At 35.6% G+C, this 27,754-nt stretch overlaps 1 protein-coding gene across 1 annotated transcript; it reads left to right on the forward strand.

Moving 5' to 3' along the window:
- The first annotated feature begins 978 nt into the window (after positions 1-978).
- LOC132304563 (UDP-galactose/UDP-glucose transporter 7) lies at positions 979-21,339 on the forward strand. The gene is made up of 8 exons (XM_059802319.1): positions 979-1,226; positions 1,351-1,537; positions 4,168-4,273; positions 4,401-4,646; positions 5,212-5,322; positions 5,501-5,659; positions 19,504-19,647; positions 20,915-21,339. Exons 2-8 carry the CDS (start codon positions 1,497-1,499, stop codon positions 21,077-21,079), a joined length of 972 nt encoding a protein of 323 aa, XP_059658302.1. The 5' UTR covers positions 979-1,226; positions 1,351-1,496; the 3' UTR covers positions 21,080-21,339.
- The last annotated feature ends 6,415 nt before the right edge of the window (positions 21,340-27,754 follow it).

Consider the following 27,754-nt stretch of genomic DNA (forward strand, 5'->3'; position numbering starts at 1 on the left):
TTCAATAAATTTTTCAGGAAAAAAATTTACTTTAAATATATATATATTTATATATATTATATGATGAATTCCTTGTTTGTCAAAGAAAAAATTAATGGTTGCTCTGAGCATGACACAGAAAAATGCTCTTCCAAATGTCTATTGATTATACTTTTAATTAAGTAAAAAAAAATTAAAAATTAGCGTTTCATTTCAATCTCCTTAAAGGTAGTTTCGTAACAATATTTGCTTACTTAAGACACCAAATATACATAGGCACATAGACATATATATATACACACACACACACACACATAATTGCATACACAGAGAAAACAGAGATGTGAAATTAATGAAGAAATCATCCAATCAAACTCAACATCCCTTTGACAATCTGAAAGAAAAAAGGAACAAGATCATAAAAGTGAGGCTGTTACTCGAAGCAGACCCTAGCACCCATATGGCTCTCAACTAAAACACTTGGCAATTTTAGGAATACAAGAGCTATATTACACGAGGGGTGTTGAGCATATTTTACTCTTTTTTTTTTTTTTTTTCTCGCGTTTTTTAAAATATTAATTTTTTTTTTTTTCCTAGTTGGATACTTATACACGCATACTTTCATTAAGGATCGAACCCCTGACCTCTTTTTGAGAAATAAGGGCTTGATATCGCTAGACCACTGTCTATTGGTAAAAAAATGTTAATTATAATGGGAATGTTTGTAAATGTATAACGACCTCGGCCAAAAAAGTGCTGAAAGTGACTGGCAGGGGCAATATACAAGTTTTTTATTGTTGTGGCACTGATTTGTTTGATTTTGTATTTTAAAGAGATAAAATGCTAATTTTTAATAGTTGAGGTTTTTTTTTGTTTTTTGTTTTTTTTTTTATATATGTATTTTTGCCTGATATATGTAAACACATATCCAGCTGTTTTAAAACGTGACGGTGCTCATGGGACTTGCGCGTCATCTCCAACCCTCATTTATTTTATTTTATTTTCTTACATAATATATATTATATATTGTTTTAAATATTTTCCATACAGCTCTTACTTCTACTGCCCTGTATTTTCGGTTGACGCTCGAATTCATTCCCAGAAATTTCTCTATTGATCCAGGAAAACTTTTTTTTTTCTTTCTCATCATATTGACTTCCTTAAAACCTGTATTGTAACTCAAATTCTTGCACATATATATATATATATCACTAGATCGGAATATGTAATAACACAATTCTTATCAGGTAGTCTCATTTTTCTTATTATTAGTATTATTAATTCATGGATTCTCACTGATCCGTACTTTATTATGATATCGATTTGGGTTGGGTTTTGTAATAAAATGATTCTGTTTTGCTTAAATTGCAGGAGTTTCGTACCAGTTGTGTTTGTTTTTGGGCAACAATTTGGAGTCTATTTGATTCGATGAAGTGATTTTGAGTGTTTGTGTATGAAGTAGCTCTTCTGAAAGGAAATTTTTTTTAATTTTTTTATTTTAACGCACGTTGTTGGCCATGGACAGTCGCATCAATACAGATATAAGTCCATATTTGAGGTTACATTCTCTCCCAGATACATACTTTGATTTCTGTGTTATTGATACTGAATTGGAATTCTCTTGTTCCTGTACTTAAAAATTAATCCGAGGGCTAATACAATATCCAATGAGAAAATCGTATCACTCCCTTAATTTCTTGGTTGATCCATTTGCCATGAAGTTATTCCACTTCAAAGAACATAAACATAGTTCATGAATAATAAGTATAAGATAAATTGATTTATATACACATACAAGTATTGCGAATTCCAGATTGTGCAGTTCTTTAGTTAGTTAACCTAGGAAATGTTTCATATTTTTAGCAAGATTTTTTATTTATTTTTTGAATCCAGGACCAGAATACGCCTCATAGGGGTAGAAGGAGAAATGGAAAATGTTCACACTCTTAGTTCTCTTTTTTTTGGGTATATGATTACACTCATAGTTAAGAATGTAGATTTACTACTTTATCTATTCTGCATACACCTATAACATTTAAATGCCACATTTTTTGATTCACAAGGGACTTTTGAACCTTAACTCTCTGGAAAGTCAAGGTGAAGTCCATTTTAGTCAGTTCAATTCATTGTTGCCCTACAAGTTAGTCTATGACACAAACTTCTTAGAATTACTTGTACTGTTTTCTATTACCTATAGCTGTGATAGCATATGTAGTCTCAAATACACTGTTTTTAAAATTACATATTGAGTTTTGGGGTTGACATTTTTTAAAGAGAGTGAAACTTATTTTCTTCTCTTTCTGTAAATATGTAATGATGGTGATAGACTAACAATTGCTGAAAAATGCTGCCTTAAGCAATATCTAATGTCTGCATAGCTCTTGCAGGAAAAAAGATGTGTATATTTGTAAGGACTCATTAGTTATTAAAAATCTTATAACTGCAATGAACACATTTTGAATTTTTAATATAAAAAATAAATTGTTTTTCATCTTATGCAACTCAAATTTTTGCTGAAGTAAGAAAATGATAATTTCTTGTTCAAATATGGCTTCAGATCCTTTGTCTGATTTCTTTGGCTAGATTTTTCCATTGTAAAGCATGGGTATGCCCTTACTTTATTCTTTATACCACTTTGTGATGTTTGAAGCCCGAATTTGGTGTCAGGATGTGACCCATCGGAATTTTGACCCCTTTTTGCTTGTGGGACGTGGACCCTAATTAGGACTCTCTTATAGCCCGATAGATAAGGGCGTTTAGGGAGTGGAAAGAGATTGAGACATTGAAAATCGTACAGAAAGAAAGCGAGGGGTTGAAAACTTGTAATCTCCTATTTTTCGCATAGTGAAAACTTTCGCCGGATCTCCACCGTGGATGTAGGCATTGCTGAACGACACTAAATATTTGTGTTCTTTGTGTGTGGTGTGATTACTTTCTGGATTTCTTCTTTGGTTCACTGCGTTTGTCATAACACATTTTATTCTAGTTTAAAAAATTTTCTCACTCATTCAGGAATATATATATATATATATATATATATATATATCTGCAGATGAAAGAAAATGGAGGAAAACCTTATCGAGATGAGCCTAAGGAAGATGAAGTGGAACTCTTAGTTTCACTATAGAATCAACCAGTTTCTCCTTGGGTTTAACGTCATTGTTATCTTCTTTAGACTCGTACTGAGCATCACTATCAGGTAGCATTTCACCTGGTATCAGATCCTTCTTTTGACTGGTCACCAAACAGATTTTGCATCAACTGTTGCCTCTTCTCTTCCTTTACGGCTTTCTCTCATTAAAATTCTGCTGCCTTTTTCTTGCTCTGTTCTTTCTTCTCTCTCTAGCTCTCTGGTGAATTTTCTTTCTTATTCTTCCACACGTTTTCTTCCTTAGACATATATAATGTATTATGAAGAGCTTCATGGCTTACCATATTAGATGCGTTGATTACCTAAAGACCAACCTCCAATTGATTCATCACTTCTCAATTGCTATTGGGTTGCTTCAAGTCCACCCATGCCTGAGCTTTTTCTTTCTTTAACATTTTCCTTTTTGCCTCTTTTTCTTCTTGTCTTCAGTTATCCAGCCCACAATCCATTTATTTTCAATTTCCTACGGACCAGCCTCTATTCAGCTGTTCTAGTTATAAAACCAGCTCTCTATTCAGTCATTGTATTATTGGGATGCTATTCAGCCACAAATTGGTTATATTAGCAGCTCAATATGTTAACTTTTCTTGCAAAGTTCTTCAATGTATATGTGTGCTTCTGTGTGTGTGTAAAAACATGGATATACCTTGTTGTGGAACATCCCTTCATATTTACAATCCATAGTAGGTAACTATTACTATATACGTATATATGTGTAATATAATTGCCATTGCTTAGCTACTACCACTATTTAAAGAATATTTAATTGTTTTTTATCAATTGAACAAAACTTTGTTTGAGGATAAGAGTATAAAAACACGTGGTCTTGGTGGGTCCTCCACCACAGCCTGTAGTTAGGACCTACATTAGGTTTGTTTAGGGAAATCCTTACATTTTTGTAATTAGTTTTATTTATTTATTTATTGATATTGAAATTAGGAAGTCATATTAAATAGTATAGTTTAATCTAACATAACAATCAGGATACAGTTCGCTACACCACTGCCTTTTACAATTTTATACTGTTTGTGATGTAGTTTATTTGCTGCCATCTCATATGGAATCACTTCAATGGCCATGGTCTTTATAAATAAGGCAGTTCTCATGCAGTACGTGCATTCAATGACACTTCTCACACTCCAGGTATTAGTCGAGCAAACATATATAACATTTCAATACATATTCTGTTCTTTTATTTTTCCTTGCTGAAATAACTTTTATGTCTTGATTATTCACGAGAAGATTATTTACTATTTTTGCATTTCTTTAGCAATTGGCAACAACTTTGCTTATTTACTTTGGTCGAGTGATGGGTTACACAAAAGCCAAAGGACTAAATATGGCAACCGCTAAAAAACTTATTCTAGTTTCAATATTCTACAATGCAAATGTGGCGTTTGCTTTAGCAAGCTTGAAAGGAGTAAATATTCCTATGTACATTGCCTTAAAGAGACTTACACCACTTGCTGTATTGATAGCTGGATTTTGTACTGGAAAGGAGAGACCTTCAACACAGGTTTGTGGTGGACCTTTTTAGCATTATCACGTAGATCGATTACTTCATAAGTTCATATTTATGAATCAATAGACAAAGTTTATTATTTCCGTATTGTTATATGTTACTATTTCTGTACTGCAACTGCTGACCATTTTGGGATCACTATTTTTTGTTACTCCCTGTCTTGGTGTTATCGCAACAGCGGTCTGATTTGAAACCTTGATTTGAGCTGAACTAAATTCTCTACCAAATCTTTTGAAGATTTATTCTTTCAAAGGTCCTAATTAACTAACTTCCCAACTATTATTTCTCAGGATTACACAGCTCTATCTTTCCTAATAGATTTCGGTGCTAGTTGTTTAATAGCAAGTTCAGTACACTGTTAATTCATGAATCATCTTTTGCCGTTCAAAAAAACATTTGTCCTATTTTCTTCTCCTTTTTGGAATCTTCGGAAGTCGTGAATATTATATCAATTTACTGGAAAGAAGCATCTTAAAGACTCCTGCTTCTGTATTTTTATACCCTGCAACCTCCTCTCAAATTAAAGTAGCTCTTTGTTTTCCTTTTGGTATTATTTCAGGTAACTCTTTCTGTATTATTAACCGCTACTGGAGTTATCATAGCAGCGCTGGGAGATTTTTCCTTTGACCTTTTTGGATATAGCATGGCCCTTATTTCTGTTTTCTTCCAGGTTAGTCTGTGTCCTTTATTTATTTTATTTTATTTATATATTATTATTATTTTTTATTTTTTTGGGGTGGGGGTTGAAGGATGCACATCTGATAGCTTCAAGACCATTTTTTGAGATTTCCCTTTGGAGCTTGTAATCCGCCTTCTTTATGATTAGCCGTGCCTAATTTCATTTGCAGACCATGTACCTTGTGTTGGTGGAGAAGTCTGGTGCAGAGGATGGGCTTTCATCAGTTGAAATCATGTTCTATAACAGCTTTTTGTCTTTACCTTTTCTGCTTTTTCTCATCATAGCTACAGGAGAGTTTCCAAATTCTTTGTCATTATTATTTGCAAAGGTCAGGATCCTAACCCATATTCACTATATTATAATACCATAATGCATATTTTTATGCTTTTGCCTCCATAATTTACTTATATTTTTTAAATTCAAAAAATGGAACCCATTAATGAACATTCGTTGTCGTTCTGGTCAAAGAAAAAGTGCCTTAGTAGTCACTTTCTCTGGCAGAATTGCAACCACCTACTTTAACTCGAACACCCCCACCCCTCTTGTCAACCATTGTCCTCCTTACTCTTTATGTAAACCTCCTCCATCGACCACCAAACTCACAACCAGCATCACTTTCAGAATCCCTCTCTCTCCCCGCCATCGTCCTCCTTAGTCTTTCACTAAAGGTCCTCCATCAACCATTCGAGTAAGTGAAACCCCGTTGGCATCACAGTCACGCACTGCATGACTAGCTCATACTGTAAACCCTCATCACGATAATCACCTCTGACATCTAAATCAGCCACTAACACTACCATTCGTTACCTCCACCTTTGCCCATCAATGCCCAAACCATCAAGAGCATCCACTCCCCTGAACCATCACCTTTAGTTCTATTTAGCTCTGCTGTTGAAAAGAATTGATGCAATCATGAACTTCAACTCAATCAACTTCTCCTTCGGATTGACCTCTATCACCATCAATTTTGCTCACCTTTAGCAACAAAAATCCCCTTCTTCACTCACCCACAATTATCATCATTGGAGCTGCAACTTCTTTGGATGTTGTTTCAGGTGAAAGAGGTCGACAATGGCAATCCAAAGATGGGCATCATAGGAGCACTGCAAGCCTGGGAAAATAATTTCTCTAGATTTTCTATTTTTATTTATCACTCAATTCAAATTCAACACTGCCATAACCAGGTTCACCTAAATTCACCCCACTACATGGTTGCTCTCTCTCTCCTCCCGCCATCGCCAAAATTCTTATATAGAAAATTAAAATTTCTGCAAACATTATAGATTACTCATTGTGGTTGCTGAAGTGCAGCCAACAGTTGCCAGAAATGGAAGTGGAAGTTAGTTATGGTTGGTTTCTGTGGGGTTTAATGAGATAGATAAAGAAGAAGAATGGACGGTAATTAAGGGTATACTTTACACTAGACCTCTCTCAATAGGATTTTTTTTTAACTATATATTCTTTGACACTAAGAAGGGGAAAAGGGTCTATTTGCGAAAAAGAAAAAGATGACATAAGTAAATTTTGTTCATTGAACGAATGGAAATGTTGTTGGCACTGAAAGTAATTTCTCAAACCAAGGGAGAGCTCATGTAATCACAGGGAGGTCTATGTAATGAACTCTATATGATATCACACTTTTCACCTTCTGGAAAAAAATATCACACTTTTCTGTTCCATCTTCGCTTGGAGCCTCTATAATTAGAAGAGATATTCTTCGTCAAAGTTATTAGATCATAATTTTTTTTATCCTAAGCTTATTGTATCATAATATATTAATATAACTAGGCCAAAGTTAGGTTTGTATCAATCCTTTCCTCCCTTTCCCCTCTATTAACACAGGGACAACATTGGTTAATGAACTTTGGTTGTGGTGGTTGTTACGAATTACACAGAGAGAGAGAGAGAGAGAAAGAGAATTTTGGGGGTATTCTCTATTATAGAGAATATATATATATATATATATATATATATTTACAAGTATGGCTTATTACAAAATGACCCCCAACACTATGATAATTATACTATTACGCATCACTCTCCATCAAGCTCGGGCATAGATTCTATCATTCCCAGCTTGTTATATAATTCTGAAAATTGAGACTTTCTGAATGCCTTGATATAATTAATTTTTGGATGTCTTTTTTTTTTCTTTCCGTAGTTGGTAACTCACACACACGTCTCTTCTGAGACTTGAACCTCTGACTTTCCTTTGGAAAGCAAGAGGCTGATACCGCTAGATCACTGGCCCGTTGGTATTTTTGGATGTCACGTAAGTAGTAACTATCCTTTTACTTATCACCAAGTCTCTCATAAGGTGACAATCTATCCCTATAGGGCATATATATCTATCATTCCCAGGTTGTTGCCTAAATCTGAGAATTGAGACTTTCCCAATGCCTTGGTAATTATATCTCCTAATTGATCTTTGGATCTCATATGAGTAGTAAATCTCCTTTTACTTATACGTTATCACCAAGTCTCTCACAAAGTGACAATCTATCTCTATATGTTTAGTTCTCTCATCAAATACCAGATTACTAGCAATGTAAATAGTAGCCTGATTATCACAAGTCATTCTCATAGGCTTGTAGTTGGAAATTCCCATCTCTGGTGAAAGAGATTCCGCATTATTTCCTGTTGGGATTTGTGTCTCAAATTCCTATTCTAATTTGGTTTCTATTTTAGAGTTGTATTATTTAAGGTAATTTCCTGTCAGACAAGTCTTGGGCTTCAAGAAATTGTAATCCTTGTCCAACAAGGAATTGTGTTTGTAACTCTATAAATAGATACCTGGGTTATGGGTTGAGACTTATGAGAGAGAGAGATAGTTTCATGAGGGAGTTGATGGGTAGACATAGTATGCGGGTTGGTAGAGTAGGACAAACACTGGTGGCACTGGTAACGAGGAGATAGGCTCGTGGAGTGGTACTTGGTGGAAAGACATGTATGTGGTGTTGGTTGAACCATGTATATCTTGTGTTTGTGTGTGATTGCTTTGTTTGCCTTTCATTGGATCTCGTTATTCATGCGCTTTCGCTGCCCCAACATTTCCCAAGCTATATGGGCCATTGCTCGTACTTTGCCTCCACACTTAATCTGCCAATGACATTTCGCTTACTCTTCCATGATACCAAATTACCTCCCACAAGTGTGCAATATCTAGATATAGACCAGCTTTCCATTTGGTTGATTGTGTGAACCCAACAATATCATGTTTTTAGAGGACTTAAAGACAAGCCCTTTACTAGGAGCTACTTTCAAGTATCTTAAAATATGAATATTGCATCCAAATGAGGTTGTGTGGGTTGCTGCATAAATGAACTTACCACCCCTACATTAAGGGTATCTTTGGTTTCGTCACAGGCAAATATATTAATTTTCCAACAGGTCTTTGAAATCTTCCTGAAGAAGTTTTCCATTGTCTAGACTAAACTTTATTCTTGAATTTATAGGAGTATGATTTGGTTTAGCTCCTAACATTCATGTCTCACTTAATAAATCACATACATACTTCCTTTGAGATATGCAAATTCCTTTATGGGATGTTGGTGCCTTCATTCCTAAAAAGTATCTCAACTGACCCAAGTCTTTCATATGAAAATACTTACTCAAAAATTGTTTCAAGTCATCAATACAACTTTTATCATTCCTTGTCACAACAATATCGTCTACATAAACTGCTAGGATGATGACCGCTTTTGTAATGTCTCCCGAAAGCAGAGTGATTTGATGTAGTTTAATCCATATTTACTCACCACAATACTAAATTTGTCAAACCATGGAGACTGTTTTAACCAGTATATAGCTTTCTTTAACCGGCACAACAGATGTGACTCCCCCTGAACAACAAACCCAGGCGGTTGCTCCATCTAAACTTCTTCTTGAAGATCTCCATGTATAAGAAGATAGTTGAGATTTGAGTATTGTGTCTCTAGGGTTAGAGAGGAGGAGAAGAGAAGAATAATAAAAGAAGGAAGAGATAAAGTAATAGAATGCGATGGATTTCTACACCACCTCTTGCATGTATATGTTGATCTCAACCTATATGCTTGGTACGCTTATGAAAAACAGGATTAGTAGCAATAAAGATAACGGTTTGATTATCACAATGCATTAGCATTGTAGAAAGAACGTCAATACCCAACTCTTGAAGAAGAGACCGAACCCACAACATGTCAAAAAGCAGTGTGAGCCATAGCAACCTCAACATTAGAACGAGCAACTATGGTATGCTTTTTACTACGCCAAGTAACAAGATTACTGCCAACAAATGTGCTATAACCAGTGGTAGAGCGCCTATCAGAGGGACTGCCAGCCCAGTCCGCATCACTAAAGCTGTCAGATAAGGGAGGAAGAAGGTTTATACGACAACCCTTTTCCAGGCTGTGAGAGTTGCATCAGCTCAAAAATGCGTAGGTACATGCATACTGAATAACAAGGTATGAGCCGCGTCCAACGGATGGCGGTGCTTACGTTCAGCAACACATTTCTGTTGGGAGGTGTGAGCATAACTATTATGATGAATGATACCACGATTAGCATAAAAGGAATTCATGATAAATTGTGTATACTCCAAAACATTATCAAAACGAACAACTTTAATGCGTTTTCCAAAACAAAAATAACGATATGAGGTAATTCTGATATCTCTTTTAGCAAAAATAACCATGCCATGCCATTCGAGAATAATCATAAACAAAAATAACAAAATAATGAAATCCATTCAGGCGGTTTGAGGAGGACCTAGATGTCCGTGTGGACTACATCAAATGACTCAGTTTGGATGACTAGGACTATGACTAGAATAAGAACTACGGTGATGCTTGCCCAACTGACAAGTTGACATACTTAAATAGACGCATGACTTAAAGTAGGAATAACTAATAATTTGGCCTAAGTTGGGTGACCCAAATAAAAATGCCATTGAAGAGGCGAGACAATAGCACTTAAGGTTGATGACAAAACAGATGGAGGTTCTCCAAAATCCAGATAATAAAGCCCGTCCAATCATCTTCTTATTTCAAAGGTCATGAAAAACACATGTTGTGGGAGAAAAAGTTATAGGAAAGTGTAATGTGTTGGAAATTGTGTCTCAAATTCCTATTCTAATTAGGATTCTATTTTAGAGTTCTATTCTGTTAGGTAATTAAGGAATTGTAATCCTTGTCCAACAAGGAATTGCGTTTGTAACTCTATAGATAGGTACACATGTTGTGGGTTGAGACTTGTGAGATTGAGAGAGATGTAGTCTCATGAGGGAGTTGATGGGTAGAGGTAGTATGCGGGTTGATAGAGTAGGAAGAACATCGGTAATGCTGGAAGCGAGGAATAGGCTTGTGGAGTGGTGGTGTTGGTACTCTATTGTTGTAATATCTCTACGAATCATAGTGGAATCTCTTCTCATCTATGGACGTAGGCCGGTTTGGCTAAACCATGTATATCTTGTGTTTGCGTGTGATTGATTTGTTGACTTTCATTGAAACTTTCTTATTCGCGCGCTTCCGCTGCCCCCAACATAAGGCTTTAGTAAATTAAAAGAAAAATTGGAACATATATGCTGGAAGATAGTTATAATGAATTGGTAGGGTGAAGAACACATTTTCCAAGGACACGTCAGCTAAAATAATGTGATGTTTAATAGATTTTAAATTAGAAAAGAGAGTCAATGACCCATGACGAAGATGACTGAGTCACGCATGCAATATTACCTGAATTGACTAAGATAGCAGTGGAAGCGGATGAAAGAGTAGTTTGTAATGTCTGAATAAGCTCGTTAAGTTGAGTAGTGTGTGCATCACGAGAACCAGAAGCAGAAGCTACATGTTTAGAACTACATAGAGGCTGTGACTGTGAAATACCATTGGTAGCCTGTTGAACATAATTTGGCTTGCCATATTTGGGCCTGCATTGAGGTTCAATATGATTCGTACCACCCAAATGATCACATTTTCTATCTATACATCCGCTAGAATGACCATCCCTGCAGGAACTACCACAGCCACTACGAGAACTACCACGAACAGTACCACAACCACCACTGCCAGAAACTAAGGTAGAAGACCCTGCAGGAGTCACAGTGGAGCGTTTTCCCAATGATGACCTCAATAATTGAGAATATGCATTGGGAGCCGTAGGTAACTTCTCACTAGTGAGACTGTGATATTTAAAGTCACGAAGAATAGAGTCTAGACCGGATAACAATGAAGCAATAACTAGTGACGCTTCTGTTGTTCCAAGTGAGTAGTAAATGGTCAATGTTGCAATAACTGATCCCACAAATTCTTAAGATTGCTATAGTACTCAGACAATGGTTCCTTGGACTTCTTAGTAGAGAAAAATTGCTCATACAACTCATAAACCCGAGAAACATTCCTCTGGTGCGAGTATCACTTTGTAAGTGACTCCCAAATCTTCTTGGAGGAATTATAGAATTCAATTGGAAGGAGCGGAATAAAAGATCTTTTGATGGGGAGGAATCTTCTATTGGGGCGCTGAAATTTTCTATTATTAGTTCTCTTTTTAGTTAGGGGATGGGGAGAAATTGTTTATCTTTAGATGAAATCATGGATTTTTTGGGTTCTTTGGGTCCCTAGGACCTTTTTTTGGCTTCGGCCTTTGTATAGCTTTCGTGATGCGTTCCCCCTTTGAACGCTCTCTAAAATACTTTTACTTATAAAAATAAAATAAAATAACTAGACCATAGCTATCCCATAATCTATGTCACCTGGACTTGGACATAGGTGTGTGTCTAGAGGTCGGATCCATCTTCTATCAAATTATAGGACACGAGGAATCGAATTAAAAGTGTCCAAATAGACTTGGTTATGTGGACACGACATTCAAAATATTAAAAAATAAAAATTATATTGATCACACACACACACACACACAAACACACACACACACACACATATATAAGAAAAAAGTAAGTTCCAGCCGTATTGTACAACGGTTAAAGTGAATAAGGAAGTTTAAACTGTACTGCAGTATTGCGTTGTACTGTAATATATATATATATATATAAGAAAAAAAAAATCTTGTGGATTACAGCTGTGACCCACTAACCCATGTTACTGTTAGGATGTATATATATTTGTGTGTGTATATATATTTTACATCTGAATCGTGTGAGTGGCGAATGGATTTATTATCAATGGTAGGTCTTCTAAAAATGAGACAAAAGAATGAAAAATTGGTGGAAACAGGAATCTGGTACATGGTTGTCTAATTTCGGTTTCTTTTAGTTATTTATTATTTTTATATTAAACTTAATCACTAGCTTATCTATATAATATCACCAATGAACTTGAACTTGCATTAATATGGACCGACAACTTAAGTTTGTAATTATCATGTTATTAATGGTATTTATCAATAAGATAATGAGCCACATTGATTTCTTGTTATTAAGTCACCTGATAGTATGTAAAGGATATTGAAAGTCTTATGCATGGTCAAAATAGTAATGCATTATTTAATGGGTAAATTACAATGACCTCCCCTGAGGGTTAGCCTAATTACACAAAGATGAAACTTATACAAAATCTTACACCGTGTTCCTCTATGGTTTGACCCGTTATGACAAATATCTCCCTCCGTCCAAATTTTCACTTGTCCATAAAAAAGAATTGATCGTAGTGACCAGAATACCCATTAACCAAGCTAAAAAAACGTTATTACCTTAGAATGTCACAAAATTACGAAATTGCCTTATTTTCATGGACGAAAATACCATCATCTTCTTTCCTCTCGTCACACATCTCTCCTCTGGTACCCTTGACATCTCGTCTCCAAATTAAATTTTCGTTTCTTTTTTCTTCACACTTGCTCTTCACCTCATTGATTATATAAGATCGCTAAATTAGTTTCGTTACGAAATGTATTTTATTTATATAGACATGTTTAATTAGATTTTACCTTTCATCATCATATTTATCTTCTTTATATGAATTCCATCATCTTGATCTGTGCACCTTTAAGTGTAGTGTTGTTAAAGGCGTGCCTAGGCTCCAGGCACCATACTTGCGCCTCTTGTGTGCCTTGGCGTGCCTTTGACAACATTTGTGCCTTTAATATGGAATATAAATGCTTTAATAGTAATTTAATTTTTCCATTGTGAGCCTCACTTTACTCAGGTGTGCGCTTAGGCTCTAGGGGGCCTCTAGTGCCTTAATGTACCTTGGGCCTTTGATAACACTGTTCAAGTGTTACTTGAATCTCTGTGATAATACATACACACCCACCCACCCATATATATTTGCATATGATTTTTTTTTTTTTTTTTTGATAAGTATCTTTGCATATGATTATTTATGATGATACACATAAGGTAGGGTGCTTCATCAAGTATAATACTTTATGGAGGAATTTTAACTTCATTTCTCAATTATTTCGATAAATCTGATTTAGTATATGACCAATTTTGTGTATATATTAGCCATCGATAAATCTCAAACTGCACGTAAGATTTATGAGATTTGCTATTGGTACTAATCCTAGTTTAGAAATTTTACCTAGAAGTGCATTATAAAATGGATGTTAAGAATTTTGTTTAAAGGGGTTTTTAGAGAAGCATGAATTCCCAGACTAGTCCTCACATTGAATCTTGAGTAATAGATCGACGAGAGCCGCGAAGGCCCGGCGACACAGACGATGCCGAGGGCAGTGTTGATGGGCTCTTTGTCTTCCTTGATGCATCCGTCGGGTGGAGATTAGGGTTTTGGCATGTGGATATGATGTTGGAGGAGGGAGGAGCTGAGTAGGCTATTGGGTTGCTAATATAGAGAGAGAAACACCCAATCAAGCTTCATGTCTCTCTGTAACGTGGGTTCTTGTGAATTTAAAGAGAGAAAAGGAGTAACATGGGTTTATAGAATTATAGATCTGCAAAGGATGGAGGAGTGGGGTTAAAGAGAGGGAGAGAGAGGGTGGAGAGAGGTGTTAGCGGTGGTGGCGACGTGGTGGACGGAGGTAGCCATGGTTGGGTTAGCTGCTATATAGGAGAAGATGAAGATGGAGGATGGAAAGTTTTTATTATATATATATATATATATATATATATATATGTGGGCTAACCGGTTATTTTACATCTCCAGATTTGGGGAGGATATAGGTGGTTGGTGTTCTCTTGAGGTGAGAATTCCAGGTGAAGTTGGGTTTGGAAATTCATTCGCAAGGGTTGGGATGGATTTTTCTAAATGCATTAAATTTCGAGTTAGGGATGGCAGCATGATTCATTTTTGGGAGGATATTTGACGTGGTGATTGTTCTCTTGCCTTCTCTTTTCCCAGACTCTTCAGGATTGTTACGGTCAGACGTGCCCTGGTGTTTGATTGTTGTCGCCTTGATAGTGGAAGAACGTCATGGGATGTGCATTTTCTGAGGCACTAAGGCCCCTCTCAAAGTGGCTTTGTTCACTTGGACTTCTGTGTTGGGTAAGATTTTGACCCAGATAATCTTAAGAGGAGACGTATAGTGGTGAATTGTTGTAGCATGTGCTTGAGAAATGAGGAAACGGTTGATCATCTTCTTTTGCATTGCCTAGGACTGTTGGGCTTTCGATGTTTGGTTTGTTTGGGGTTTAGTGGGTTATGCCCATGTCTTTCAGAGGCTTGATTGAGGCTTGGAAAGGTTGTACAGTGGGGCCCAACCTCATGATTCTTGGAGGGTCACGCCTTTGTGCATCTGGTGATGTTTATGGCTTTAATGAAATAGGATATCCTTTGAAGGAAAGGAGACCCCTTTTGGTGCGCTGAAGTTCCCCACCATTAGCACTCTTTTTTGTTGGGTTTAAGGGAGATATTGTAAATCTATGGATGAGATAGTTGATTTTTTGAACTCTTTGAGAGTTTAGAGGCCTGTATGACTTTTTTACATTTTGAGGGATGCGTTCCCCTTTTGAATGCTTCTTTATACAATCTTTCTTTTAAAAAAACAGAAGATAATTTTTCATTTTTATTGTTAAAATATTCAGGGTAAAACAGTAGAATCCCCTAAAAATTGATGTTGGTGAGGCCTTATCCGTTTTAGGGGAGGTCATTGCAAAAAAATGCACAAGTCACCCGTGTCTAATTAGGTTAAACTTTAGGGGAGGTAAGTGTAATTTACCCTAATTTTATTGATAAAAGATAGAATAGTTGTATGAACATGGTACGTATCCACGTTGGTGACAACTTTAGGGTGGATATGGTTGATTAAATGGTGTGTTTGAGATAGTTTGATATTTTATTGTCCTATAGTTGTATGAATATGGTACCTATCCACGCTGGTGATAGCTTTAGGGTGGATATGGTTGATTAAATGGTGTGTTTGAGATAGTTTGATATTGGAATGTCCTAGATGCATGTATTCTGTGATATGGATATTTAGCGGATAACATTGTATGGGGGCTTTGAAATGACAATTATAGATTGAGCTATATAATGCTAGTACCAACTTACCCAGTGATGGTATCGAGTTGGGTTTGACAACATGAGTGGTTAATTTATAGAATAATATTTTTATATCCTGTCAGTGAGGGGAATATGATAAAATGTTTAGTGATTGGTTTGATTTGTGGCCGTAAGAAGTGTTCTGCTTTATCATTCTTTGCATGCATATTATGTCACTGCTTAGAATAATACTTAAACATGCTTAATCCCACCGTTCACATTCTGCATTGTGATGCTATGGCTCGAATTTGGTGCCAGGTCGCACCGATTAGAGCCTTCGAGGAAATTTTTTTGCCCGTTTTTGCTCATGGGTCGTGGACCCTAATTAGTACTCTCTTGTAGCCCGATATATAAGGGCGCTTAGGGTTTGGAGGGTGATCATCAAGAGACACTGAATCGTATAACGAGAGTGAGGGGCTGAAACTTGTAATCTCCGATTTTACACATAATGAAGACTTTCATTGGATCTCCACCATGGACGTAGGCTTTGCCGAACCACGTATAAATCTTTGTGTTCTTTGTGTGGTGTGTTTATTTTTCTGTCGTGTTTCGTAATTGTTGCTTGGTTCGCTATTTTTGTTCGTAATTGGATTGTCCTAGATGCATGCATTATGTGATATGGATATTTTGCGGATAGCATAGTATGGGGGGTTTGAAAGGATAATTATAGATTGAGCTCTTTAATGCTAGTATGGTATCGGGTTGGGTTTGACAGCATGAGTGGTTAATTTATAGAATAATATCTTTATATCATGTCGGTTCAAGCTTGAGGGGGATATGATAAAATGTTTAGTGATTGATTTGTGGCCGTAAGAAGTGTCCTACTTCATGATTCTTTGCATGCATATTATGTCACCACTTAGAATAATAATTAAACATGCTTAATCCCACCGTTCACATTCTGCATGCTATCTTGATTATCAGTGCATCGCTTCACATATTTTTTTGGAATTGTGCATTCCCAAATTCATAATATTTAACAAATGAATTTATAAGAAATTGGTAAGTTAGCGAGTGTTGATATTGATTGTAAATTGGTCATGACAAAGTTTTACGTTAGCTGTCAAGCTACGAAGGACATGTATGATGGTTGTGTTACTGTAGTTAGAATGCCTGTTAGGGAAACAAGTGAATTTTAATCATTTTAGGCTTACATCAAAGGTCAGCATTAAGCCCATACCTTTTTGCCTTGATTATGGATGAGCTGTCAAGACACATCTAAGATGAGATTCCATGGTGTATGTTATTTGCTAAAGATATTGTTTTCGTCAATGAGAATAGAGAAGGAGTCAATGCCAAATTAGAGGTTTGAACAGAAACTTTAGAATTAAAAGGGTCCAAGATAAATAGAAATAAAACTGAATACATGATTAAATGGAGTGCAACTTTAATAAGTCTAGAAATATAAATGAGGATTGAGAATCAAGAGGTACAAAATGTGAATATTTTTGTTATTTAGGTTCAATAAATCTAGTAATACTAGGGGAAGAGGCAGACCAAAGTTAACGGGGTAGAGTTAGTACAAAAGATATGATATCACGTGGTTTGACTAAGGCTATGGCCTTAGATAGAGCGGAATGGAAACATAGGATTCATGTAACCTACCCCAAGTAGTTGGGAAAAAGGCTTGTTTGTTTTTGTTGGTAAGTTAGCGAATACTGAATGGTAATTATAATAACTAAGTTTATTGGATGGTGACTTAATCAAAGAATAAAATAAAATTATATATAATTAATTATTCTAACTAAAGGGTTACTATATTTGCTTACTGGGCTGTGGAGCTCATTAGATTCTTCAACATTTTTCAGGTGAATGACAGAAAGAGAGATGGTGTTCCATTGTCAAGTGACTTGATATTTCTTTATTTTATTTTATTTTACTTCCTCGCATAGACTCTTACTAATTAAGAGGCTTCCTTTATTGTTAAGCTTGTTATTATTTTTGGGATGTAATAATTAGGTGTACAGAAATTCTTCTTCACCTAAATTCTCATCGAATTTATTATTACCTTTTATGGAAACTAATTTTTAATCAGTTGAGAGAATAGAAAATATGATTATAGACTTACCGGAATCCCCAGCAAGTGTGAATCTCCAGCAAGTGTGTTTAGAGCTTTAGAAAAATTTGGTGTGAGATGTGAGGGGGATGTTAATTCTAGAGAAAGTGTTAGTGTAGAGAGAACGTGTTAATGCCTTAGAAATCCGTTTGTTGAGAGCTGTGTAAATGAAGGGAAAAGGGTCCTATTTATAGTGGTAAAAAAATGAGGCCAAAATGGCCATCTTCCAGAGTCTAGGGGCCTAGGGTCTATGAAATTAATTCATAGGGGGTCATCATGAGTTCAAAGCAATGATGTAAATTGTAATGCGTATTCCAAGGAGCTTTTTGGGGGGGAAGATGGAGGGAGAGGGAGAGGGAGAGGGAGGGGGGGGGGGGGGGGGGGTGGGTGTTTTGTGTTTGTGTCTAAGGTACTGGGTAGTGTGTCTCTGAGGAATATGGCAAGGCAAACTTTGTGAAAGGGTCTGCAGGTAAGGACATGTATTACAGAAAAGTCTGAGGAATGGGCAACACATGGAAACTCTGGAGTGTACACCTGCAAAGGAGGGCACTTCATGAGACATAATATCTTTTTAGATAATAAGATCAAACTACTTTATAAATTTTCCATGGCTTGAGAGACTCCCAAGAAACTGTTTGAGAGACTCCCAGAGAAACTAAGTGTGAGGCATCCTGGAAATCCTTTGCGGGACTCAATTTGATTCGAAGAACTACAGTGACTATGGTTCCTTGGAAGCCAAACACATGGAAACCCTTCCCAATGGTGGGGGAGAGGTCCTTCAAGACTTTAATCTTCCTTCCAAAGTTGCCATGTAGGACTTTTTGATGCCAACTTGTCTGTGCCGGTTCTGCTGCCATTATCTTCTTAATAATCCCTCTGAAAATCCCTATTCTATATGTCTTTGCCTCTTTTTCTAACATATGTTTGAATCATGTGAGGCTTGTGCATTTGGGTTGTGTGTTGATCCTGATCAAAGTATTTTTGCCCAACATAAAGGGAAATCATTATAATTTAACTTAGATTTTTTGACAATAGTATATTTTTTCCCTATGATAAAAATATATTATTATGTTATTGTACTTTTAACTTTTTGCAAAAGTTTAGACGCTTCTCTTTGTTTAAAGATACAAATAAGTGTGCAGACTATGCTCAAAAATTCCAGAATTAATGTAGCATACACTATTTGTAGTCAAATGATTCAAAATGAATGTTATCACATAATATGTGGATTAGACAAAATGAGTATGTTGCATTGGTCATTCCGTAAAAGAACAGGACTAATATCTATCAAAGGGTTCAAGCTCACTCCCCACACCTCACGCACAGATTTGCCCTCATACCTGCACCCCATTCAAAAACTCCAGGAAGAAATATACAAAGAAGCAAAAGAGCGACATAACAGTTATTTTATTAGGAGGTTCATGACACAATTTGACATTTTTAGGTCAACAAATCAGGATTGGGCGATCTCTTTTTCTTTGCTAAGGTGTTTTTCATTTGATTTTTGTCACACTTTCTTTATTTTATTTTGTTTTTCATGATTTTGAATGGGGATACTCTGCTAAACTGCAATGTACATATTAATTTGTGTAGTTAATTTAGTGCTCTTCTTCTGACTTAGATCTATCATTCGTTAAATATTTGATATTGACATTTAATTTGTGTCTTGCTTTTGATGGACAGAGTGCGTCACTGTCATTTTTGGTTATTCTTCTTCTCTCATTGGTGATGGGCATAGTTCTCAATTATACCATGTTCCTATGTACCATAGTTAACTCTGCTTTAACTACAACAATCGTTGGTGTCCTCAAAGGGGTTGGCTCCACGGTATGTATAAAAGCATTCTTCATGTTTTATTTTCCTCTCCTTTTCCTTTATCTTCAGCTACCAAACAGAGCTCCATGCATGCATCAGCTAGGATTGTAATCCAACTGTATCTCCTCTACCTCCCAAAGTGAAAAGTTGCGGGTTTAAGTCCCCATAGGGCAAAGTGTGCATTTGAGCTATTTGTTAGAATACACACTGGGGGAGAGAGAGAGAGAGAGAGATCCATGCAATTTAATTTTTACTCATGTCTTTGTATTCCATCATCATCATCATCATCATCATCATATCCTTGCCTTGATCCCATATGAATGGGGTCGCCCACATGAATTCTCTCTCCAAATTGTCCTATTACATGCTATTTCACCTACTGTATATAACTTTTTAAAGTCATTTTAATAACCTTGTCCCATGTTAATTTTTGTCACCCTCTCCATCACCTTCTATTACAACCAGCATTCCTCGTTTGACCGGTGCAAAATAGCAGCAAGTGCATGGGGTGGGGATTAAACCCATGACTTGTTGCACAGGAGCCAAGGGTAACCCATGACTTGTTTCACAGGTGCCTTCATAATTAATTTAACTATTTGTGACTAGGGCTGCAAATTGAGCTCGAGTTGATAAGAGCTTGACTTGCATTTTTTTTATATTTGTATCGATACGATCCTGAACAATTTTTTTTTCTTTTGGTTGTTTATTAAATGAACCAAGCTTAAACTACCTTAGGATCGGCTCGACAAGTTCATGAACTGTTTGTGAACTAGGCTAGTGAACATGCTCATTAGGTCATTAAAAAACCCCCCACACACACATTTAACTCTAGAGCCCTAATTACACACAGACGCGCACACATACACACACACATCCACTTATTTTTAGAAACCTAATGCACTATCCCTGCCCAGATTCAGTACTTGCAGTTCTGTTGAGGTGTTGAACGCTATTTATTAAATATTTTCTAAAAACAACTAATTGATATTTCATTTTCATAAAATTTGGTAAACATGTGGTTTACGTAATCAAATCTTGATCTCAATCCTGAGCTTGAAATCAAGCTTGATGACGAGCTTGAGCTTGAGCTTGAACTCGGCTTGCTAGGGCAAGCTAAGCCAAGCTCGAAGTTATCAAACTATGAACAAGCCAAGCTCTAACACTGATGTGGGAGCTCGAGCATTCTTGTTGCCTGACCAGGCTGAGCTCAAACAGGTCACTACACGGCTCATTTACAGCCCTTTTATGACTAAGTATAATTTGTTTTGCTGCTGCTCAGACCCTCGGTTTTGTAATACTGGGAGGAGTGCAAGTACATGCCCTGAATGTGACTGGACTAGTTATTAACACAGCCGGTGGTATATGGTATTCATATGCCAAATATCAGCTAAAGAAAAGCAAGCAGCCTAAGCTAATGTCAGACGTGGAGGCCCATCGTAAATAAAATCAACAAAAGGAGTGTTGCAGGCAGTTTTTAAGCTACTGGTTTCTATTTTAGCTTTTGATCAATTTCCTTGACTTGTATCATTCATAAATGAATTGATAAACATACATTATTTTTTTATTTTATAATTTGACTAATCAGTTTGTAGTTCCTTAAACATCATTTGATGCAACAGTGTAGTAGTGATATGTATAAGAAATTTCTAGATTTAGAATTTAAAAAATGTTTGTTGAAATAGATAACGCAATATGCAGTGCTAAGAGCATATCTCCCATTCTATCCCAATAATTCATTCATTAGTAAGCTCATGCCAGTTGGTTCATCAGTCAGTTAAATACAAACGACAAATAACAAGAAGATCAAATGAAACAAGGGTGATTTGTATAAAAACCGAGTTGAAGCGATTGGCAATAAACCTTTTATGGTGTGGTTTTTGGGGCACAAAATTTCCCTTTAACCGAGGTAACTTTGTGTAAAATATTTTCAATATTTGTATATATAGTAAAGGGCCATTATATAATTTGTGAAATAATAAAAATGTAATTTCATAAGCATTAGAAAATGTGTGTGAGCCATGTATAACATATTTTTTCTATGTTAGGAGATGCATAATATTTGTAATAATTAAAATACAAAAATTATAGCAAGTTTTTTTTTTAGTTGTAAAGAAATGTGACCTCATATTTATATTTTTTTAGATTCTTACATTAAATGAATACTTTAAAAAATTATAAAATAATAAATGTCTTACCTAAGAATAAAATTAAACTAAAACGTATTTGTATATTTTGTTTATAAATATATACTTGTCTATTTACGGTATATACATTTAATATTTTTAGACTTAAATAATGAAACAAAAGTGAACAATATTGTTATTCTTTTTTCGGTTTATTTTAGTTCTGCATAATTTTAATTATTATTAGATACATTTTGATAATTGCTTTAGATAATAAATAACACATATCATGACTAATATACCTATGATATTTCACCCATGGATCTTTAACGTGATGTCGTTCGGTATACACTCCCTCCCATTGGTGAACCAATTTGTTTCTGTGCAAATCGAAACTGACGCGACTCACTTTTTCAAGCTTTCTTATTTGCATTAGCAAGGGAAGAACAAAATGAAGAAGAACAAGAATCCGCCCCTCAACACAATCTGGAAATGAAACCATACAATTGCCATCACCATCGCATATTCGCATGCCTTTGTGTTGCATGTGGGTTAAGGTTAGCATCATCATCCCCCTTCAAGTCCCTCAAGTGCAGCCCAAACAGCCGAAACTTTTCGGCTGTCTCTACAAAAAATACACCAACTCAGTGAAAGTTAACACTTAGCATTCAACACTATACAGCTAAATTCATGGTCTGTTCCAGCAATAGTCACATACTCATTCTCACTCAACAACCAAAGCCATTTTCATTCTCAATTTTATCTTATACTCACCAATTTGACTTAGGGTTTCCCATTTCTACCCTATTTCATTTTCAATTTTATCTTTATTTCTGTTGCATCAATTACGATAGCCGAACAAATGAATTACTTAAACTAATTGATTTAGGGATTTCATCTTCATACTCACTCAACAACCAAAGGTCCAAAGCCATTTCTCAACAATAATGTAACAATAATACAACAATTACGATAGCTGAACAAATTAATTACTTAAACCAATCAATTACGCATAGCTTCTAACAAAAGTCGCACAACAATAGTGTAAGATTGCACAGTTTCTGAAAAAGGTTGCACAACAATAATGCAAGGTTGCACAGTTTTATGAAAAAGGTTGCACAACAATAATGGAAGATTGCATGCCTTTTACTTCAAACGTTCCAAATATGACTTTCCACACACTCTCTCTTTTTACCCTATGTACATGATTTATGTCTCTTTTATTAGATGTATATCTCCAACAATTCTATTCTCTATATAAACCCATAGTCCAAATGTTGCACGACAAAATGTAAGGTTGCACAATTTCTAACAAAGGTTGCTGATAAACGCTGAATGTTTCATATTCGAGTCCTAAACATGCATATGTTAATGCCTTTGCAATACCTTATTCCCGGTTCTTATATTTGTTTTCGTTTATTGGCTATTTGTAGATCTTTACTCGAAGATACAGACAATTCCATGGATTTGATGCTTAGAACGGTGTTCTCCGAGTCAATTCAGGATTCAACCGGGAAGATTTGAAGGCAACAAGGCCTTAGAGCTCGAGCTCAGCTTCTTAAAGCTCAAGTATTGCCCTTAATGCTCGAGCACTAAACAAAGAAAGAAGAAAAATGGTTAAGTGTTTCAAAGCTCGAGCATTGCTCTTAATGCTCGAGCACAAACTCAAAAAGTTTGAGCTCTGCACTTTGAGCTCGAGCACAAATCCTCTCGGGAAGATGAAAAGACGTCATACAAATCTTGGGAAAAAAAGCTCGAGCACAAGAAGCTAAAGCTTGAGCATTGCCTCTCAATGCTCGAGTACAATGCTCGAGCTCAGGCCAGAACTCGAGCACTAAATACTAGATCTCGAGCATAAATTACTTAAAAGGTTTCCAAAGAGCTGTGGAAAAGTTGTAAAATCTCTCTTCTTTGTTTCCTTATGGGCCTAATTGTCCCCAGAATGTGTAAAGTCCATCCAAGGGGGATTAGGACTTGTTCTACATTATAAAAGAAGATGAGAAGACACAAGAAAAGTAATTGGCGGCTTAGGGTTTCAGAGTTCTGTTTGAAGATTGAAGAAGACTACCTTAAAGAAGAATTGGAATCCATAGAGAAGATTTCTACAACATCAAAGATGATATCCTTCATCTTCACAAGTAGCTAAATCATCTCTTAGGGCATTGATGTAACCCTAGACCGAGTAGCATGATTTGATTGTTCTTAACTTTAGGGATTTCTATGAATTATGTATATTGATCGTATGATTGTGAGCAATTGACATAGTTGTACTAAACAATTGGGTTTTTAATAATTAAAATCAGTTTTAATGGAATCATTATCTTTGTCTAAGAATTGATGAAGTTTTAATTGAAATCAAACTGCTCTTATTTTATGTTATCATAGGAGTAGTAATCATGCAATGGTGCCTAATGAATTTATGAATGATTGTTTTGATAATTCATGCCTAGGGAAGACGAGTTGTACTATACCTTAGATTAGAGTAGTTAGGTAAACAATTCGTGCCAATCAAAGATGGGTTATGGCTTAGTGTTTATTGATAATTATCCTTTTTAATTGAATTAGAATGTTCTTGTAATCATTCAATTCCCGAATATACATAAGAACAAAATCCCCATAGTTGAGTCAATTGACCATGTTACAAGGCTAGCGGTGAAGTTAAGCCCTAAGTCCTTTTTACCTTGATCTTATTCTTTGATAATTTAGTTTAATTTGTTTTCAAAGTTGCGTTAGAAATAAAGATATCACAAAATCATTTCTCATTAAAATCAAATCGGGATTAATTTCATACTTGACAATACCATCACGGTCATTGAGATTCAACACCCTTAATATAGCCATATCCTAAGGTTGGTTCTCACTTTTCTCTTACGTTTTGACTTAGCTTATTAATTCACACAAATTTCTTTTATCTTTTGAATGTGGAAGGTAATATATCAGTGATATATTAATTCAAATGTAAGTTGGCGAATCTAATAAGCTATTATATTCAATTACTTAATTAGTGATTGACCCTTAAATATATAAATTAGAAATAAATAAACTATTTATTTAAACTAATAAATAAATTGGATTTAATTAAACAAATAAAAAAACTAATTAACCAACCCTTAATTTATTTATAATTAGTCAAGTGATCAGTGATGTACTAAATCTGGTTTATTTGCTTTTATCCTTTAAGCATGCATATGTGATAATCCAATCATGTAAACATTCAAACACATATCATCCACGTAGCAATAAACAAAGACACAAAAGCTATATATATATATATATATATGTGTGTGTGTGTGTATGTAACCCAAACGTGCCAAGGTTTTTGAAGTGAGTGATAATAATTTTCAAAAAGTGTTTCAATGTGATATTGGGCCTCAAGTAAAATTAACCCTCAATTTTATAATTGAAAGTTAATTTTATTATTGGAGATACTCTAAGTCAAGCATTACACATGATTTCTTATACATATGCTATTTATTAGGGGTGACAATTCGTGTTCGTGGGTTATAATTGTATCGTATCGATGTAAGGGTATTATACTAAATAGGTAAATCTAAACCTGACTAATTTAATAATCGTATCAAGAACTCTCAACGCTAACCCAAACTGTTTATTAAATGGGTAAACGTATTAACCCGTTAATGACCTATTTATCAAAATGAGACATTTAATATTTAATCAAATAATAAATAATAGAAAATTTTTGTCACAATTAACCCAAATATTCAAAATAAGAAGAAAAATCATAAAGCGTAGACAAGGTTTATGTTGAAATGACTTAACTATCTATAGTAATTAGGTTTAAATAAGTAACATATTACATAGGTCATATTCATGATTATAACATGTTGAGTTAAACGGGTTGAACCCCTCAACCCCAACCCGACACGCTTAAGTAAATGGGTTAATCGTGTCAATCCGTTTATGACTCGAACCCGTTTAAGGCCAACCTAAATCCACTTATCTCGTATCGTGTTCGAGTCGTGTTGGCGAGTTGTATTGTAATTTGCCACCCCTACTATTTATACAATTATCCCTACAAAGCTGGACAACCTTTTTAATTTTTATTTGTTACCTAGGCATTTTTAATAGTAATATAGTGTTATGTTAAATATTAATAAAAAAATAAATCTACACAATTTAATATTACATTAAGTACATTTGCAAAAAAATAAAAAATGAAAATAGAAATAAATTACATTTTACATTATAATATTATGTGACACATATTAAGATAGTATATAAAATTATTTTTTATTTTGTAAGTTCACTTTATTGTCCGTAATGTAAATAGCTTTAAATTATACTTAAATAACAGTATCAAAATAGAAAATTGGTGTATTTTATAGTTCAGTATAATTGTCCTACTAAAAAATGTAACTATTGTTTAAGATATATATATATATATGATAAAAATGTATGCTTTATATATGGCGGAGATATATCAGTTTTATTGAAACACCCTGCCATAATGTAACTGATATGGTGCTTGTCCCTGTGGTGGCGGTGGTGCTAGTAAGGCTATGCTTGACCTTGAATACATGGAATTTGTGGAGTAAGTAAAGGTAATGGTTGTCTTTATCTTTACTGCTCATGCTGCCCCTGAATAGTCTTAGGACACTTCTTAGCTACTTGCCCAAGCTCTCCACACTCATAGCAACGTCCCTGACCAAATTGTCTCATATACTGATTTCCCGGTAGTTGATCATGTCCAGTCTGTGGTGCTCCATTTTGCTATCTATGGTTAGAAACCCCATCTCTCTGAACATTTAAATTGCCTTGTGCTTCTTCCAATGATGTCCATAGAATCTGCCACTATTACCACTTCATTTTTCAGCTGGCTGATAAGCAGAGTCTCTGTCATTCCGTTTCTCACCACTGAACTACTTATAGTCTCTCCTCATCTGACAATGTTGTAAAGCTGTATCAACCACCTGAGAATAAGTGGTGTAAGCCAGACTACCTGCAATCACTTGTTTGATGGGCAGATCAACCTATTAACAAACAAGTTCTCTTCTTTTCGTTTGTGTCCACCTCCTCTGGAGCAAATAAGGATAAATTGGTGAACTAGCTCCTACTCATACTCTGCAACTATCCTATCCCCCTGCTGTAAGTCAAGAAATTTTGTCTTCTTGGCTGCTCTTACTGCAAATGGGAAATACTCGTCATCAAAGCGAGCCTGAAACTGAGCTTAAATCAATATAGTCATCTCATCTGTAGTGGTAACAGACTCCCACCACTGCAAAGCATCACCCACAAGCTTGAAGCTGAACCTCTGTGCACTCAACCATGCAAAGATGATGCTCAATATTCTTCTTCCACTGATACGTTGTCTTCACATTCGTGGACCCTGAAAACTCTGGTGGGTTCCCCTTTGTGAAGGAATTCCTAACCTTCTCCCAAGCGTTAAGCTGGACAACTGGTATATGAGGTGATGCCTGCTAGGGAGGTTGCTGATTCTAAAGTGCAACTGTTACTCCTATAGTTACAACCTGAGCAATGATAGCAATGTGGGGAGGATACTCTGGAACCCTACCCTGGTCGATGCCCTGATCCTAATGCTCCTGATACTCCGGCTGCTCTTTCTTCGACTGCTGTTTCTCGTACAAAGGCAACTCCTGCTCTTGAACAACTCTCTGATTGCGAAGGCAATTTTGGCGCCAACACTCATGTCTCATTTCTCTCCTAGCCATTCTTCTTTCCCATCTTCTCCTGAAGCCAACCATTTTGTTAACACAGAATAAGATTGGCATTAGTACGCATTTAACGGACCGTAAGTAGAATACAATGAACCTTAATACTTAGTCTCTAAACAAAAGGATATGCTACGCGGAAGTCATATACTGATAAAACCCCTAGAGACACTTAAACTTGGAGTGCTCTGATACCAACTGTAATACACCCAATTTCCTAGCGCGGGTTGATCAAATCCTCGCCCAAAAATCAGGGGATATTAAACAATTAATAACAAACAAGCACATAATACAAATGAATAAATA

The sequence above is a fragment of the Cornus florida genome, unplaced genomic scaffold (genome assembly GCF_030987335.1).
Source record: "Cornus florida cultivar Cherokee Brave unplaced genomic scaffold, ASM3098733v1 CherokeeBrave_3.0.0_Hap2_Chr04, whole genome shotgun sequence".
Lineage (NCBI taxonomy): Eukaryota > Viridiplantae > Streptophyta > Magnoliopsida > Cornales > Cornaceae > Cornus > Cornus florida.